General features: G+C 41.1%; 1 protein-coding gene across 1 annotated transcript in view; it reads left to right on the forward strand.

Moving 5' to 3' along the window:
* Me1 (malic enzyme 1) overlaps positions 1 to 19,962 on the forward strand; it is a 117,428-nt gene that overhangs the window by 83,869 nt on the left and 13,597 nt on the right. Inside the window, exons 8-11 of the mRNA XM_021639668.2 lie at positions 2,254 to 2,351; positions 3,989 to 4,102; positions 17,141 to 17,246; positions 18,785 to 18,927. Of these exons, the coding sequence (XP_021495343.1) occupies positions 2,254 to 2,351; positions 3,989 to 4,102; positions 17,141 to 17,246; positions 18,785 to 18,927 (461 nt within the window). The remainder of the gene's footprint in view (positions 1 to 2,253; positions 2,352 to 3,988; positions 4,103 to 17,140; positions 17,247 to 18,784; positions 18,928 to 19,962) is intronic.

The raw sequence follows: 19,962 nt of genomic DNA on the forward strand, positions 1-19,962 counted from the left end.
ATATAATGACTTGGAATCCAGTACAGTGAGAAGAGACTCATTCAGCCCAATTTATGGTAATCATGTCTGCAGTAAAGCAGTTTGAACTTTAGTAGAATGAACTAGCATCACCACACAACAGTGGCACATTGGAATAGACAAAGCAAAATTTCTGTGTCTGTCTCCAAGTATCCAGTTACATGAAAACAACAACAAAACAATAAAAACCAGAATAATAATACCAAAGTAGTGATACTGGTAATGTTCCAGCATTGACTCTTCAGCTAGTTAAATCGTATAACCTTGGGACCATCAGTAGATACCTTGGAATCACATGATCTGAGAGTTGGAAGTGAGCTTACAATCCCTTTCGTCTAAAGTTCAGACTCACTTTCATCAGAAAAACCCAAGACAGAGCTAGCTTAGACATTGCATGTGAGTAATTACTTACCACGGTAACTGGATGTCTGTGCTGCCCTGATTTCATCTGGTAACAGTTCTGCTGAGTCTATCTTGGTGTATGGGACAGACACCATGGCATATTTCCTATATAAATCAGCCATATTTTGTACAGAATTTTTTGTGGTTTTGGGGGACTTAACTCAGGCCTTATGTGCACTAGACGAACATTCTACACTGAGTCACATTGTCAGCTCTTTAAACTTTCATTTTAAATCACCTACAGAACAATGGGTTTGCACAATATGCGACTTACCGCAGTTTCTTAATATCACAGTGGTCTTACTTGCATCTATTCAGATGTAGGTTTTTCCTGAGTAAGGTTTTTGGAAGTTTGGCTAGACTCTCCTGCTCATCCAGGTAATCTTGAGACAGTAGGATGTCACCATGGAAGAGAAATGTCTACATAACTAGAAGGCATTGCAGGAAACCGCATTGTGTTTCGGGACTGAGCTGCGAAGAGACTGAGCTGTGTAATCACATTCGGAGAAGAGCAATAGTGCGTGGTCTGCCTACACAATGAAGTCATTTGATTCGAGCAGTGGTTAGAACCTCTGCACCTATGATGTGATGAGAACAACCTTCCCCTACTTTACGTGTGTTCAGTCAGCACGTAGGGACCTAATAGGAATTATTGGTAGAAAGACAAGTAAAGAATGTAATAAAAGGGTTGGAGAGATGGCTCAGAGGTTAAGAGCACTGGCTGCTCTTCTACAGGACCCTAGTTCATTTCCCAGCACCTACATGACAGCTCATGCCTGCCTGTAAGTCCAGTTTGGGGGGATCTGACACCAGACACAGGCATATATTCAGGTAAAACACCAGTGCACATAATATAAAAATAAAAAAATAAATATAAAATATTTATTATATAAAATATAAAATAAATATAAAATATAAAAATAAAATAAAATAAAAAGAACTGAAGAAAAAAAAGAGATAGTTTAAGCCAGGTGTGATGGCACACACCTGTATTCCCAGCACTCTGGAAGGCAGAGGTAGATGAATCTATGTGGATCTCAAAGTGAGTCCAGGCCAGCCAAGGCTACACAGAGAAACCCTGTTTTGGAAAACCAAAAAAAAGGGGGGGGGGTCAATAAAAACAGATTTTAATTGCTATTAATGCTTAATTTTTAATTTAAACATGAAATTCTAAATATATTTGGAACATCATTGCCCCTCACACACTTGAGCAGCCATATCTTTTGTGCGGGAGAGATCAATAGTGAATTTTTTCAAGAATATTTAGGGGGAAAATTTAACAGCACTAGTTCCTCTTCTGTGACACACAATAAAATCATTTTACAAATGAGTGAAACACATACACAGATGTACAAAATTATTTCTCTAAATTCTTCCAGCTAGTGAGCAGGTGGACTGAAATCTACGTCCTGTCCAAACTCAAGCCAGGCATGTGGCGTATGTGTGTGATTCCAGCACTTAGAAGGATAAGACAGAAGGGTTGCAAGTTTGAGGCCATCCTGGGCACATACAGAGTTTAAGTTCTGCCACAGCTACATGTGACGCTTCCTTAAAAATCTAAAACCAGAATTGAAACCAAGCAGACCCCAACCCCATGCTGTTACCCACCATCAAAATGAGCCCCGGCATGTCCTTCTGGAGGTGTTCTTAAGGATTTAACCTGCTGTGCTAAAATACTGATGTTCATAACCATATGCCAGCTTGGGAACAGACAAATAGGTTCTCTTTCTGTCCCTGTTGTCCTGTCACGTGGTCATTTGATGATGTGAATAAAGGCTGAGACTCTGGCAGGAGCCAACTGAGGACTACTCAAGGGCATTTCTCTTGTTTTAGGAACGGCATCTGTCGCAGTTGCGGGTCTCCTTGCAGCTCTGCGAATAACGAAGAACAAGCTCTCTGATCAGAAGGTGCTGTTCCAGGGAGCTGGAGAGGTACCTGTCCTGTGTGCTGTTCACTGCATCCCAACTAACGTGCAGCTAGGTCTTCCTCCAGGACTCACATGCCCTCCTAGTGTTATATTACAGCTGTAGACTGAAGAGTCTGTAAGTTTTAAGGCATCTGACATCATTGTAGGAGACTTAGGAAGTGTTAAAATGTTTCCACTACCTTATATTTGTGAGATCAGTTGTTACTGTTGACTTTGTTATTCATTTTTAAGGCTTGATGCAGAGTGAAAAGTTTCGTATTTAAGTTAGTATATCTATTCCCCATTGTCACAGGCAAAAATGTTCCCCCCCACACACACAGTCTGACCTGTATATATACATTTCAAGAAAAAGATTTTAAATTAAAGATACATACTACATCAAAGCTGTTGAACATTATAACCAAGACGTTTGAAATCATTGGAAGAAAATTGCATAAGGCCAAATTACATAGTTTCTTGAAGTCGTTGTTAGTACTCATTTAAATGAAGAAAGCTAATTCACTTCCCAAACAGAATACAGCTAGTTTTCTTCTGAGAAAACTTTCAATCTCTCTAGAGTTACAGAATTCAAAAACGACAAAATACTATGGCTAGATAGTCATTTGGAGAAAAATAAATTAAACTTAATATGCTCATAAACAAAACAAAATGTTCCATGGGTAGAAATGTGTACACACCATGTTTTCATTTTCTTTGAAATTTAACATTAGACCTAGAACTAAAGGGGGTACACAAAAACATTCAGAACATTATCAGATTCACTTTCAAACAAATTAAAACCCAACCTACCTAAGAGCGCTGATACATTAGCTTCTCATTTTGTAGATTTTTTTCACTTGCTACCTTTATTCTGGTAAGCCCCTCAGGGTTTCCAGCCCCTCAGGGTTTCCAGAAATTCCTGGTGAATGACATGGGTCAGTTCCTGATTCTGATCAGGAAAAGCAATATTCCTGGTTGGATGACCCGTAGGCCCTGGTTTCTTTCTGAAAAGATGAAGTCTGTGGCATGTCCTAGGTTATCACAGACTTCATCACATTCTAAATAAGATGATTTCTTTATTATGATTTCTTTATTTTTATTGGGATAAAATTTGCAGTATCTTCTTTGCCTAAATTAAGAGAATGAATAAATATTGGGCAACACATATTTCCTTTTAGTTTTATGTTGCTGTCTAATTAGTCAAGGATCGTATCCAAATGAGATTCTGTAAGTTTTAAGGCATCTTAAGGCTTCTTTATTCAAGTTCATTTGGAGGAGTGTGTTCTTGACAGGGAGTCAGACAGCCCAATGAGCCAGGCTGACAGGTTGATTGTGTTAAATATAGTTCGTGCCAGTCTTGACTATGTAACTAGGATCAGATATACTGACAATCAGGGGTGTCACTGGCCTAACTCCTGACTAGCAAACTGTATCATAGTGGTTGTGTTGTAATTAAAAGGGAGTAAATAGTGGTCATTTTGTACACCCAAATGTGACAAAAATGCTTAGCTCCTAGTGTGATTTAATGAACTAACGCTCTGAAACTCAGTGGCCAGAGCTGTTTTGCAGTTCCTTACTAACGGACAAATGAGGTGGTGAGTAGCTGTCGATAAGCTGTGTGGAGCAAGTTTTACAGTCGTTATTTTCATACCTTCCCTTCAGGCTGCCTTGGGGATTGCTCACCTGATCGTTATGGCCATGGAGAAGGAAGGTCTATCAAAAGAGAAGGCTATAGAAAAAATATGGTTGGTTGACTCAAAAGGACTAATAGTTAAGGTAAGAAAAAAAATCACGCGTATGCCTGTCCTAATGACCATTCCAAAGACCGCACGTTGTTCTTACTGCCCCTTAAGATGCTGTGTTAAAGATTAACATTTATGGGCGGGGGACCAGTCAGGAAAGCACTGACGAGCTTGCACTCGGTCCCCAAACCTAAATTTCAAAGTCCAAGCCCAGGCTCAAGCTGTTAATCCCAGAGCCAAGGAGCTGAGACAGGCGTATCCCTGAAGCTCATACCTACTGGGTACGTTTCTTGGTCAGTGAGAGAACCTGTCAGAAACAGGGAAATGATAGGTAAAATTGTGAGTAAAGAACTATTCCTGAGGTTTTCCTTTGACCGCCACGTGAACTTTCACATACTTGTGCACCTGCATACACACACACACACACACACACACACACACACACACAGTTGCACAAAAGCTGTGCCATTCAGATTTACTGATAAGCTCCTGAGTGAAGGAGGAACCTGTCACGGGAATAGCCGTCATGTATGAGTAGAACCGTCACAGCTCTGAATCTGCCAGAGTTCAGTGTTTCGTGGAGGCATTTGGACGCAGACACTGACGGGACGCCCACACAGCATACGCTGGGGAAAGCTGTCCATTACATACAGCGAGGTAGGAGGCAGGGGAAAGGAAGAGCTACCCACTTACCTCACTTGGCCTCAATTCTTGAAGGCTATCAGCATGAGTACCCGTTTACCCTTTATGGTGCCAGAAGAGCCTCCTTTGTGTGCTTCCTGTGCAGACCTAGTAGGGACAGGTATGCAACCTGGCTGCTGTATTATTTCTGCCACCTGGCATTTCTCAAACTGCCATAAAATGCACACAGTCCCCCTTTTATGTGAAGATTGACCGTGATACACTGTGTCTTCCACAGTTCAGTATGGAAGTGACCTGAGTGTGACTTTCAGGAAAGTTGTATCCAGAGCTTTTGAAAGTTTATACTGCTGAGCCAATAGTTTCCATTCTAGGAAATCTGTCCTAGAATTAGTATAGATGCATTATTTCAGATGTGAGGATATTATTGAGACAATATTTGCAATAGTTATGCTTGATCACATATTAATTTTAATGGTGATTTGCTATACTTCCAAAATACAATTGTCAAATAGATTATGAAATAGCTACAGTGTAATAACAATAGTTAAGACTATTTTCAAAGAGCAGAAAATGACATACTAAATGATTTGGCATGTCAGATGAAAATGCATATTTTATATAGCACTTGATTTAGATATATGATGTCTTGAAAGATTTAGAAGACAAATATTAACTGCTTTCAACTTTATACTACAGTTATTTTTTGATAGAGTCTAAGCTGAGGGCTTTGCACTTTACAGGCAAATGCTATACCACTGAACTATATCCCTTCCCCCTAAAACTTGCTTTTGTAGGGCCTTGTATATTCTAAGTAAAATTGTGAGTAAAGAACTATTCCTGAGGTTTTCCTTTGACCACCACGTGAACTTTCACATACTTGTGCACCTGCATACACACACACACACACACACACACACACAGTTGCACAGAAGCTGTGCCATTCAGATTTACTGATAAGCTTCTGAGTGAAGGAGGAAACTGTCACGGGAATAGCCATGTAATTCCATTGTAATTTTTAGCCGTTGTAATTCCTTAGCCATTGTAATTCCTTTTTAAATTTTAATTAATTACAATTTATTCAGTTTGTATCCCCATTGCAGCTCCCTCCCTCATCTCCTCCCAGTCCCATCCACCCTCCCTCCCCTCTCCCTATGCCCTCCCCTAGTCCACTGATAAGGAAGGACCTCCTCCCCTTCTATATGAGACCTATCAGGTCTCATCAAAGCTGGCTGCATCATCTTCCTCTGTAACCTGATAAGGCTGCACTCCCCAGGGGGAGGTGATAAAAGAGGTGGCCACCGAGTTCATGGAGTTCATGTCAACGACAGTCCCTGTCCCCCTTATTAGTCCCTGTCCCCCACTTGGAAACTGAGCAGCCTACAAATTGTAGACAAGCTGGAAAGTTAGCATAGCCTTGCTTTCAAATGTTTACTGTTTTTCATCTTCAGTCAATCCTTATTTATCTTCTATGAATAATAGTTTCATTAGCTTATAATGGGCCTGTTCATAATATATTAAAAGAATCATGAGACTCAAAGTAGAATAATTTCTTGGTGAAACTTTTTCATACCTTAAAGACTTAAAAAAAAACCCCAAAGCCCAAAAGTAAGGTATGCCAACTTGTCTTTAGAGTGTTACCATCATTAGACCAGGTGGTTTTTATTGTATCAATATTGTTTTCTGCCTACATTTTTAATGTCATGGCTGTAGCCCTTCCTACTATTTGCCTATAGCCATAAGTGCAAAAGGAGTTTTGTGCTACAGAATGTCAGTAATATATAACAAAATAAATATATAAATAATGTAACTAATCAGCACTAGTGTAGGTGGGATCAATTATTTGGTTACTGATGCTCCTCAAATATCCTACTTTAGTATTTTGTAGAAAGAAGTAATTGCTGTAGATTTAGTCACCTAAATTAATACCTTTTAGTAGAAATAAGCCAATACTTACTAAAAATACACATATATAAACATCTCCCCAGATGAAAACAAGAAAGAATGATGTGAGGGACATGTCTGTTGGCTTAGCAATCTCACAGTGTCACTGGCTGAGCATTGCCAAAGAGGACAGGAGGCCACAGCACAGGCCGGGCCATCCCCAGCCTGTTGCCTAAGTGGCTTCCACTAATGAGCTAGTTCAGTGCTTGGACAGACTGCTAAACTACAGTGTGAGCTTACGTTCATGTAGTCGGCTGGTCTGGAGGTGATTCTGACTTGAGCAACCTGCTTGTTTTTTTCTAAGTAATGTACTTCATTGTGTTACTTTACAGTGTAATGATTAGCTCCTGTAGAAAGAGATAGTGAATATGTTATGTGCTATAATGACAGGACAGTATTTACTTTTTGAAAAATGTTTGGGGGCGAGGAATTCGAGGCTCTGGTTAGTTTCTTCTTCTTCTTCTTCTTCTTCTTCTTCTTCTTCTTCTTCTTCTTGTTCTTGTTCTTCTTGTTCTTGTTCTTCTTGTTCTTCTTGTTCTTCTTGTTCTTGTTCTTGTTCTTCTTCTGTCAGAATCTAAGATTTGCCCTGCACCACTTCAACATTGGCTAACACTTACATATGCTCTGATTAAAAGTATATACCTGCTGTGGAACTCTAGCTGAGATACAAGTATCTAGTTTGATAACTCATCCTTTTCAATTCAAATGGAAGATGATCTGTGCGTTTGTAGGTACTCATAAGAACAACAGTCTTTGATTATATTATGGGTTTTTTAACAGAAAACAATGACTACAGATATTTAACATACAGAATTATAATTGGTGGAGTTCACTTCCTACCATCTTAAATCTTAGGTATATTTTTAAAAGCAAGCATAATCTCATAGCATCTTCTTGAACTAAGAGTCAGCACAAAATTAGGAGAGAATAGAGATTAAAGAGACAACCTGACAAAGAAATTTCTAGCTATCCCTAATATGTTTGGCACAAGGACAGAAAGAAGGAAAGGAGAGAGGGTGGGAGGGAAAGAGGGAGGAAAGGAGGAATGTTTTCTATTAAATGTCCACCATCGCTTTGCTAAAAGAAGGCAGAAAGTAAATGTTCCTGAAAGAAGAGATTGAGGCTGTGGTAAGAGAGTAGGGTGTGTGTGTGTGTGTGTGTGTGTGTGTGTGTGTGTGTGTACATACGTGTGCACGTGTGAGCTCGAGTGTGTGCATGCACAAAAGCAACCACTGATAGAGTAAAAGAGTGGAAACCCCTTTTACCAAATGCTGGCATGTAACAGCATATGCAGAAAAAATGCTTATCATGATACAGATAGCTCAATCTGCTGGACACAGACACAAGTGCCATTAGGTACATGCATATATACATACACATACACACAAATTATACACACACACGTACATATATACACACACACACACACACAATTCCTTGCTGGGAAGTGCCATCCTTGTTAATCAGCTGTCTTATTTCTACCATGTTTGTGTGTCCTTGGTCCAATTCCATGGACACAGAACCTGGTAAGCCCATCTGAGACCCCCAGATTCTACTCTCTGCCTTTCGCAAAGGAAAAAAGAGACTTTTTCTATATATAGCTCAAGTGGCTGGCATAGGAGTATGTCTAATCAGGTTTTTATTTGGGGGGCCAGGAATGAGGAAAACTTTAGGAAAATGAGAGTAGAAAGTTACAGGCAGCAGCAGAAGTAGACAGGGCTGCTCTGTTTTGGTTGTTTCTTTAAACCTCACCATCAAATCACCTATGAAAATGGCATGGAAAATACTCAGCACGCTGTTTTTCATCTCTTGGTTCTGTTGTGTCCAGTAGAGCCCTTCAGCAATGCTAATATTACTGTTCCATAATTTTCCTGGCTGTCTTTCAGTGTTTGGTCAGCATTTGTAAGTCACACCAGGAAAAAAAAAATCCATGGGGACTGGGTTGTTGGAGATTTATGCTTCTTACTAGTTTGAGTATATTCTGCCAAGTTCAGGCTTCCATGGCCAGGACCTGCCAGTGGTTTCTGTGATTAATAAAGTAAGATGTCTGTAATAAAACACATCTTTCCATTTTCATGGAGATAAGCGACAGATTTATTTAAAAGCATATACTGGAGCAGTTTGGAGATGTTCAGTACAGTCTTTATGACTCTTTATGATTTGCTTTACATTCTGTGGAAATTAGAGGGTCCTAAGTACATAAATGTTTTTCATTAATCTTGGTTTGTTTTCACAATACTATCAGAAATCTGTGACTGTAAACTTATGTGTTCATTTCCCCTTGTCAGAATGCATCATTTTGTAGCTTTCTGAAAATATATGTCTTGAAGAAGTGTATCTGACAGGATTATGACTGATCATTTAGAACTCTGATTCTCAAGACCAGCTAGTTATTTCTCATCACCTGGCAGGGAAGCTGAGGCAGGCTAGAATGAGAGGGAAAATCTTGGGGACAGAAGGGAGAGGAATGTCTCACCCAAGCATCCAGCTGAAGGCTCTCCCAGTGGAGTAACAAGAATGCTAGCACAAGCACAGCGACTTACAGCCTCATCCTGACTGTAAACTGTAGTTTTCTAGGACTCCAAGAATCCCTATCTATATGAAAAAAAAAATACTGAACTTGTTGTTCAATCCAAGAGCATTCTGATTTTACTGTATTAGGTTATCATTGTGTACAAGGCAACCCTGGGACTGCTCTAGAATCTCACTTATCAAGGGAGAGAGAACATGAAAAACCTAACTTGAGTAACATCAAAGGGTATATATGCTTAATTTTAATACAATTGTGACTGTACCTTAAAGAGCCCATACTTGAGTGATTTTTCTTGGAGAAGCCCACATCATGCTCTCATGTGTGTCTTTCTTCCCAAGCCTGTCTTTTTCCCAACACTCAGGCTTAAGGTTATAAAGTATCTTTAATAAAATTTACAACTATGGGCCAGTGAGATGACGCAGTAGGCAATTTCATTTGTAGTTCAAGCCTGGTGACCCCAGTTCAGTCCCCAGAGTTCATGTAGAGGGAGGGAACCAACTCACAAGTTGTTGTTTGGCCTCCACTGTACTGTAGTGTGTGCATACTGTAGCTAGCATACACATTACCCCCTACACACAATAACAATAATAATAATGTTTTTAAAAAATTAAATATCTAAAAGTGGCTAGTCTGAAGTGTCTTTCTATATCAAAGCCATGAATCCCACTTTGGTCCAAGTTGAAGTCCCTAAAAGACGAGAGGACCTAATCAGGCTGCTGAGCACAGTGGTATGGCGCTGTCTCTGTACCCTTACCACATTCAAAGCTTTGTGAAAAGGACACCCAAGGCCTCGCTCAGTAGCTGAGTTAGAACTGAATTAGCCCTGGAAGCCGAGCAGAAGAGGTCATTTTTCCTTAGGTTACTGGTGCTCTCTCAGCCTTGGAAGCTCAAATAGAGTTCATCTGTTTGGCTATTGTCAGCTATCCAGCCAGCTCATAGATGGAGAAAGCAGGACTCTGGAGAGTGTCGAAGGGCTCAATCCCACAGTGCGGGAGAGACCAGTGGACCCACAGCCCTCAGTTCTATCTTCCTGAATTGAAAGGTCTGCTGTGTCTAAGTAGGCTTTTCTCCTTTTTCTAAATACTGTAAAAACTTTCAAAAATAACATCAATGCACCATTTATCAAAATAGACATTGTCAGTGTTCCTAGACAATGAATTGTCACAAACAACGTGTTGACTGCAGTTTATAGCTATGATTACAACACTCTAAATTAATGTTTCCCTATTTTGCCATGTTGGATAATCTTACACCACATTAAGAAGATGGGATTACATTAGATTACATCATTTTCAGATCCCAAGTCTCTCTTTTCAGGTTTCGGGTCCATATTTAGTCTAATCCAACCCTTCTTTTGCATGTTATTTTTAGCAGTAAAGCAGTTTATACTAGTTTGAATATAGTTATCAAAGCTGCTGACAAAAATCAGCTCTAAGAATTTATATTAGTTTTATTTTCACATATGCATGGTTACTTGTTAGTTTGTAATCAAAAGAAAAGGAATCAATTTCTTTTTTTATCTAGTGCATAGGCAAATTGATCTTAAACTATATACCTTGACACAATTTGTGTGCTTTCACTGTGGTGCTTCCTGTCTGTACTTGAGCTGTCCGCTGTGTACATAAGAGGACGCTGAGCAAGATCCTCTGCATCTTCAGAGGGCAGTTTAAGTCCTGAGGCAAAAGGTGAATGAGGACACCTGAGTGATCAGAGGGGAACTCCTTGTTTGTAGGGAATAAACATTGGCCTATGAGAACAGATTAAAACTACAAGGTTCCTAGCTGGTAAAGGAAAAGCTGTTAAGACTAAATACCTGTTCTCAGGTATAAAAATTATGAAAGGTCATGATACGATTCAACCAATATTACATGATTCAATATGGAACAACAACAAAAAAGAAATTATAGCAAGAAATTTGAGAATAAAACATTATGTAAGTAAAGTATCATGGTAGAATTTACATATTGCAGATCTTAAAATTGTGTAGACACAATTCTATTGTTGTTTACATCAGGGTAGTACAGTGTAGCCTGGGCTGGCCTTCTACACCTGCCTTACTGTTCTACATACTGGGATGGCAGGCGTGCTCCATCGTGCCCAGCCAGACACTTTCATGATTGTAGATGTTTAATTATTGGCTCTCCTGGAAGAGAAGCGCTTATTAGGATAAAGTTTCCTTGATGTTGTTTTTAGATATTCATATGAAGAAACTAATTTTTAAATTAAACTGTGTACCAGGAGAGGTCCCCTACCCCAGGCATGGTGGTGGAGGAGGCAAGGGGATCATCTCACAGTATAGACAGACTCAGCAAGTGCCAGGAGCAAGATGCTTCACAGCTGCCTCTGCCAGCCACTGAGGGATCTGGATGGTACTGGGATGCTCTGCCTCAGAGCTTACGAAGGACACAACTCAGAAATTCAGCAGTTCCCATTCTCCCATCTGTCCAGATGTAGTCATGTCACTCCAGGCTGCAAAGAAACTAGAGAGTATAGCCTTTACCTTGTAGTCATGTTATAGACTAAAATGGAAATGACATCATTAAATATTAGAAAATAGAAGTAAATAGTTAAAAACAAACAAGGTGGAAGAGAATGGCTGACAGATAATTAGAATTCCCTACCATCTCACAGGAAAGTTTCCAATATTTGGACATAAAATAATGCACCAAAGGTATGGCTACAGCATGGAGGTGCAGCATTTTCTCAGCATATTAAGCCCCTGAGATCTGTCTCCAGTTCTGCAGTAAATAAGTAAATATGTAATAAAATAATAAACATATGAGTTTGTTATCTAGACACTTTTCTAAACATTTAAAATTTTCCATTTTTTCATGTGGAAAGTCATGTCAAAGTGCCAGTGGGCAGACAGTTTATTGTCTTCTGAGTGGTAGCCATTTTCTCAGCATCCTTCAGGACTGTAACATTCCTCTGTATGGATAGAGCCCATTGAAATCTACTTTTCTCTATTAGAGAAGGTAGTGCAGTTAGGCAAGTTTTCTCAACTGTAGAGACAAGCCTGAAGAGCAGATCCCTGAGAAAGAGGTTCATGCTGAGCTTTGGGAAAGTTTTGTGATGCAGATTTGCATTAAGAAAGGATGCTGTCTATCCACACTGCTGCCCACGGTTTCACCCGCAAACAGGAGAGCTGATCCACACAGTGGTTGCTACCTGTTACTTACTTAGCAGCCATCTGTTGCTGGTCACCCAGATCCCAAAGCCTGCTGGGCCACCTAAGCCAGAATACTACATGACTACCGCTGCGTTATCTCTGTTCCTCATTTCTCTTTCAGTGCGGAGTGAGGGTGCATCCACTTAATGATTGGTGTGTTTAATGCAGAGACTCTGGACAGATGATGCTAGCGGAGGAAAGTGGTGGATGTAGCTTGGCCTTTGACTTGGAGCATAGAGGTCAGGCTAGAAGCAATGTAGAGTTCTGTAGCACTTGTCGCCTAGGACCACAGAAACACTCTTGCTTTTACAAATGCAACTTCGGGTATGCATTTTTGTGGAGAGTAGCAAGACAAAATTATATCATGTTTTGTTTAGAATGCTTGCAGCTGAGTTACTGTTCCAGGAATATGCCTTCCCTATCCAGAATTTTATTTGCTGTCTTTACTGGAAATTTCACTGTATAAGACTCAAACTAACCATGAATTTTAGCTCATACTGCTTCCAGAAATTGTTCACAAATGATTTAGATATTAAAGACTGTAACTGTGAAATGATTCCAATTTTTTTTTCCACGACAAGAATTGCTTTTCACTTTCTAATAAGGCAAGATGATATTTGCCACCTACCAGGAAGGGAGCTGAGGAGGCAGAATGATTGCAAAAGCATTAATATTATTAAACCATTTCAAGGAAAGAAGCCATCTTCTTCTAAAGTTGTTATGGTAACATTGGGTTAAGAATGGCAACACACAGAGTCATTGTTGAAGCTACTCTAGTGTTGTAGCCTAGAGCTGTGTTCTCAGTAATCGCAACATCTTGATGACACGACAGTGGTTTCTTTTCACTCCTCTTTGGGTCAGAGTGGACAGGCAATTGCTGTTTGCTGTGTGTGGCTCTAACCTGCCTTCAGGATGGGTCAACATTTGCCTTGTACTGTGCTCCATGTTGGTGGCCCAGCGGCAGACTGCAAACAATGGCAGAGGCACAAAGGGGCAGGTGGATACACCAGTTCTTGCCTTGTCTGGCCTCAGTGGGAGAAGGTGCGCTTAATCCTGCAGTGACATGAGGTGTGAGGGGGGTTGGTATCCTTGGGGGGCTCCCCTTCTCTGAAAAGAGGAAGCGGGGAGTGAGGGTGGTACTGGGAGGAGAGTAGGGAGGGGGGCTGGGATCAGACTGTAAAACAGTAAATAAAGAGATCAAAAAATTAAAAAATAATGACCAAGTTCAAGTATTTAAGATATTATTGTATCAGTTAAAGAAATATATTTACTTAGTGTAATGAAACATGTGCATGAAACATAGATGTATTCCAGTTCAGAGGACATTAAAAAAACAAAACTGAGGGTGTTGCTGTTGTTCTAGCCCTTATTTTAGTGACCAGGACAAGCCATGCTTTAGTGCAAAGACACAGGAAAGGAAGAGACAGAGACCCCGAACTTGCTGTGTCCACTTAGGGTCCTTCAACGTTCTGATGCAGAATTGGCACTCACACACCATTGTTTTCCACTGTTAGTACAATGTTCGATGTTGCGGTTGTTGTGGGCCTCACTTACATTCTGAGCATAGTTCATGTAGGCTGGGAGAAGCTATGCTGTTTCACAGTTAGGTATAAGAAGAATTCTTTTTAACTGGGGGTGGGTTCTTTGAGCTGTAACCACATGGTGAGCTGAAAAGCATTTATTTCGTCTGCTTTCTATGGACAGACCTGCAGAGTTACATAGCAGAGAGCACAGACATAGGAAGAGAGGACAGGATTGGGAATGATTGGATTCATTACATCTCTAACTGACTTGAGAGAAATTCTGTGATATACCAACTGCCTATTTTCTTCCTGTTTATGACTAAGAACTTATCATTAGGCTCACTCATTTCTTTCCATGCCAGTGTACTACCTAATGTTTGTGATGGAGCTATGAAAATGAAATGCTTCCTGTCTGTGATGTTAACAGAGGTAAACATGGGAGCAATTCAGTAAGAGTGCCCTGAAGGTCCCCAGATTTTATAAGAAGTATAAACTTTTCAGTACTGTCATAGTTTTTTAAAAAAAAAAAAGTTTTAAAGAAGCAATTAAAAATCTTGCTGTAAACACAAAAGAATTGCTTGAAAATAGTCTGTGTTCTCATGCTATTAATCAGTTTGCAATTAATTTATGGGGGCTAGAGGCGCATAACTCGGCAGTGCTGCTAAATTTATTTTGCTTTATTGGAAAGAAAGGGACAGTCTGTTCTTGAATAGAAAAAAGGTTTGAAATCATTTAACAGTTGCACTTTTTAATTCCTGAACTGTCTTCTCATTTGTGTAAAGCCCTGGATTCAGTCTCCAATATCAAAGAAGTTTCTATTGAATAAGCACTTTCAGATTTAGGATTAATCGTAAGACACAGTGACCACATAGGAGTTTTAGTGAACAATTTGGTATTTCCTGATAAGAGTGGAAATTAGAATAATTCTAAGGAAACATGAAGAATAAGAATCTGGGTGGAATCTGGGTGTAGTGGTGTAGTGGTTTACTCTCAGCACTCAAGGAGGCAGAGGCAGGTGGCCAGAGTGGTCTACAGAGTGAGTTCAGGACAGCCAAGGCTATACAGAGAAACCCTATCTTGAAAAAAACACCAAACCAAAAAACAAACAAACAAAAAACAGGCTGAAATTTCCAACTCAGAAAATATTTCCCATGTCCTCTGTGGCAGTGGGTATGAACTGAAAGTTTCATAGTTGATTATAAATGAACCAAGGAGCGTTGTTTTCATGGCGCCTCCGATGTAGGGCATGTTGATACAGGAGCGGGAAGGAGGGGAAAGCTTCTCAGAAGCAGTGACCAGTGGTGCACTCTTTTTGGGAAGCCACCAAATCTGGTGTCACATTTCTAATGCAAAGCAGTGGTACACAAATAGCAGTCTGTAGCAGACTAGGATAAAATGTTCCACAATTGTAAATGGTTGGAATTCCATTCCCTTCCTCTTCACAGAAGCTCTTATCACAGTCGATAATGTTCCACGTGCTTCCATGTTCCCATCATTTCTTTAGTCCCCGTGACCTGGTGCGGTGCTGGTTCTGCTCTACTGGTCTACAGAAAAGGAAACAAGCAGAATGGGTTCATTTGCTTTCGATTTTCTAGGGTTCTGTATATTTGCCTTTAAAAGCAAATAAAATTAGGCTGGAGCAATGGTTCCATGGGTAAAATCATGAGGACCTAAGTTCAAACCCCCCAAACCCACTTAAAAGCACATGGCTATAATTCCATCAACTCATGTGGCAAGATGGCAAGGGGAAGCCGATCCCCTGGAAGCTTGCAGTCAGTCAGCCAGCCTGGCCGATGGGGTACGCAGTGGTGAAGAGGGTCTGTCTCAAACAAGGTAGAAGGTGAGGACCAGCAGCCAAGGCTGTCTCTGACCTGCCCATACACTGTATACATGAACACACACACACACACTTTAAATCAAGGAAATTGCACCAGCTTCCAGCCTGATATTTGCCTTCAGACTGGTATCCAGCACTTGGAAAGCCACAGCTTCAGGGTGTTCCTATGCTGTAGTGGAAGGGCAGCTCCAAACAATCCCAGTCATGGTTGTACCGCTTAAAGTCTCTGAAATTGTGTCCTCATATGTGAAATAGCAATTCTTATACTAGGCCTGTGTCTCAAAGCTCTCATCAGAGCTTTTCGCCACTGTCTGAAACACTGTCTGCCATGCAAAATTGGCTGAGAGGACAACAAAGCCGGGCAGTGGTGGCACACCTTTAACCCAGCACTAGGGAGGCGCAGGCAGGCAGACCTCTGAGTGTGAGGCCAGCATGGTCTGCAGAGTGAGTTCTACAACAGCCAGGGCTACACGGAGAAACCTGTCTTGAAAAACGAGAAGGGTTATAGTCTGGTTATCCTGTATTATATTGCTAGTATTCACTTATTAGTGAGTATAAACCATGTGTGTCTCTCCACAGATCTAAAGCACCTAAATAACAAGAACCCTAGAGAGGATGCTTGATTCCCATTCAGAGGGCAAATAGAAGAGACACCAGAAGTTGTTGAGGAGAGGGAACAGGATGGGAGTCTACCATGGATGTCCTCTGAAAGACTCCACCCAGCAGGGGATCAAAGCAGATGCTGAGACTCACAACCCAACTATGGGCAGAGCACTGGGAGTCTTATGAAAGAGTTGGAGAGAGAGGAGGATAGAAGGACCCAGAGGGGACAGACAGGAGCTCCACAATAAGACTAACAGAGGCAACAAATCTGGGTCCAGGGCACCCCGCAGAGACTGATGCACCATCCAAGGACCATGCTTGGAGAAGACACAGACCTTGCTCAGATATAGCTGCTCTGATAGGCAGCTTAGTCTCCATGTGGTTCCTCTAGTAAGGAGAGCAGAGGCTGTCTCTGACATGGACTCTGTTGCCTGCCCTTTGATCCTTTGCCCTGGTGGATCAGCCTTGCCCAGGCCACAGAGGAAGAGGATGCAGGCAGTCATACGACTGGGGTCAGATGGTAGGGGAGGAGGCCTCCCCCTTTCTGAGTACTAGGGGAGGGGACTAGGGAGAAAGAAGGAGGGAAGGTGGGACCAGGAGGAGACGAGGGAGGGGGGCCTATGATAAGGATGTAAAGTGAATAAATTAAAAAAAATTTTTTTTAATTAAAAAAAAAAGAAGAAGAAAAACCAGAAGGGACAAAGTGACTGTTAGAGAAGAGGCTTCAGGAACAGGAACCATGCGTAGGACATGAGGTGGTAGCAGTGTATAATATTTGATATGCCTTTAACCCACACATTTTGCTTCTCCTGTGCATTACTTAGAAACGTGCTTTTCTCACGGAAGAGAAAGAGTTGTTTGCCCATGAACATGAAGAAATGAAGAGCCTAGAAGCCATTGTTCAAAAGATAAAGCCAACTGCCCTCATAGGTAAACATTTTTCCCCTTTGACTTGAGCTAATTAGCATTATCTTGCTTTTTACAAATTCTGACCTTTGGAAACCAGAAGGAAAGTGGACTCACTGAAGTTTTGGGGTACTTATAGGCACTGAGATGTGATTCATTTCTGCCTTCCTAACATTTGTTCCTAGCTGAGATGAAGTGTGTGGCTTTTGTGCTCTGCCAGCCTGCTAACCTCTGCCATGTTCGGTCTTTTTCAGGCTTCATTGCTGCAGGTAGACGGCCCTTCTTGAATGTGCTAGACACCCACACCCAGAACACTGGGTGGTGCCCAGAGATAGTTTTTAGTTGTCATCAATGTGAAGGGGTGTGGAGGAAGAAAGGGAAGGGAAGGCCACTGACATCTAGTGGGTACAAGTCAGTGATGGTAGTAAAAAGTCCTGTGATGCACGGGACAGCCTTGTCATGAGGAGCAGTGCCTGCAGTGTACTAGTTATGCCATGACAGACTATGACCACGGTGTACTAGCCATGCTGTGAGGAACCCTGCTTGTAGTACAGTAGCTATGCGATGAGGAACCGTAACAACATATGCTAGCCATGCCGTGAGGAACCCTGCCTGCAGAATACTAGTTATGCTGTGTGCAGCCATGCCTGCAGTATACCGGTCTCACGGAGACTCAGGGGCTCTGTCTTTCTAGAAGTCAGGACTTGCACCTCACATACCATCCTTCCTCGGGTATTTAGTAGTGCCACGTGTGCACAGTATGGTGTGCAGTGTGCAACAAGGCATGTTGTGCACACCTGCCATCCCATCCCAGCTTTGGGGAGTGGAGAACAGAGGGCAGGACAGGAGCTCGGCCCAAGCTTTATGAGACTCTGCTTTACAAAGGCATAGCTGGAACGCTTACTGTGTTCAAATTCTGTGCCTAGAGTCTCAAAGGAAGTTGTGACGGTCTGTTCCTATTTCTGTGTATGTCCGTCTTCTTTCAATCGTGTGTAACCAGAGAAGCACTTTTGTAATAGTTGATAATATTGAGGATAATGGTTCAGAATCACAAAGAACTTTACAAAGCTTTCAGTCTTGCTTTATGCAGTGATTGCTTCAGTACATTTACTACCTTTCACCTTCATTGTGTTAGTTGCTTTATTCTGCTTCCAGCAAGTAGATGTTTCAGTTTCACGGTGGAATGAGATGAGGGTTAAACTTGTCTTGTAAAGACACAGTTAACATATTCTACTTAAAATTCCTTAGAAAGAACGTATTAGACATGGTTTAATTTCCTGACACAAACACTTACGACCAGAATTCTAGGATTGACTAGGATTTCTGTATTGTGAGTCCAGTGTCTTGTCTGTGATTTATAAAGGCATTTGTTGATTTGTAACCCTAAAGATTATTGGCCTTGGACAACATTGTTTCATCGCTAGACTTCTGTGTGAACATTCTGTACTTTGTTTAGGGCCTGTTAGAAATGAGTTGCCATATCTCATTGTTTGGGGACCTCAGCCTCTTGGATGAACTAACCAATGACAGCCCTAATCCCCTGTTTCTTGTTTCCTTTTTAGGAGTTGCTGCAGTTGGCGGTGCTTTCACAGAACAAATTCTCAAGGATATGGCTACCTTCAATGAACGCCCTATCATTTTTGCTTTGAGTAATCCAACCAGCAAAGCAGAGTGTTCTGCAGAGCAGTGCTATAAAGCGACCCAGGTGAATGTTGGGTAATTGCAGGAAGCCTAGAATGCCCAAAGTGAATGACAGGAAGCCTAGTCTACACCAGGTGTTAATCGTCAGTGAAAGACGTGTGAGACCAGAGGCGTGACCGCCTCCTCCTCTTCATTGTTGAATCACCTTTCTCATCTTCAATAAATAAGTCAACTTTGTACATTTTAGTGATAACTTTCATGCAGTGACTTGGAAAGTAAGATATAAATATAAAAAAAAATCAAAGGGAAAGATCTTAGCTTTAGGTGGTTATGAAGATATCTTTAATGAGCTGTTTCCAAGCACTGGAGCATTCAAAATGAAACCACAGTTTAATTTTTGCTTAGCTAAATTTTGGGTTTGGGTTGTGACGCCATGGGTGGAGAAGGATCTGGGCAGCTCTGTTGATACCCAGCCAGACTGGCACAGAATCCTCAGTGCTCAGTACTTCACTGTTGTAAAAATAAAACAGTTAATTTTATACTGCTTTTGTAGTAACATATATTTGACTGATAGGTTTGCAAAAAGCCTTTTGCTTTCTTCAAAGACTTGAGAAAAATCATAACGAAAATGGAGCTTAGTTTTATGCATCTAAAACTTTTGTTTTGGAAATAGAGAGAGTGCAAACACAACATCAAGTTGTGACACTGCATGCAAGCCAGAGCTTGAAGGCTCTACTGAGAAAGCAGTGTGCCAGGTGCTTACCACTGGAGCAAATGATGTTTGTGACAAGGAGCCACTCCATTGTTTCTCTCTCTTCCCTGGGATGGCGGTCAGTCTCCATCCACCAGATAATCTTTATCTCATCTACAGCTGAGTTTTCTTTCCATTTTTCTGTAGCTTTCAATCCACCAGGGAGAAAACCTAGCCTTCTGAACAGCAGCAGAATTGTAGTATAGTGGTTTGCACATAGGAGGCCCTTGATAAGCAAGCGTGTAATTAATTATTTTTTCTCTGTGTATCTCAGTGGTCTTCGTTAGCTTAGAGGCTCCTGCCGTAACATACATAATGTTAGCTCCATTTCTATACTTGTGTTTTAAA

This window comes from Meriones unguiculatus, chromosome 6 (assembly GCF_030254825.1).
Source record: "Meriones unguiculatus strain TT.TT164.6M chromosome 6, Bangor_MerUng_6.1, whole genome shotgun sequence".
In the NCBI taxonomy this organism is placed as follows: Eukaryota; Metazoa; Chordata; class Mammalia; order Rodentia; family Muridae; genus Meriones; species Meriones unguiculatus.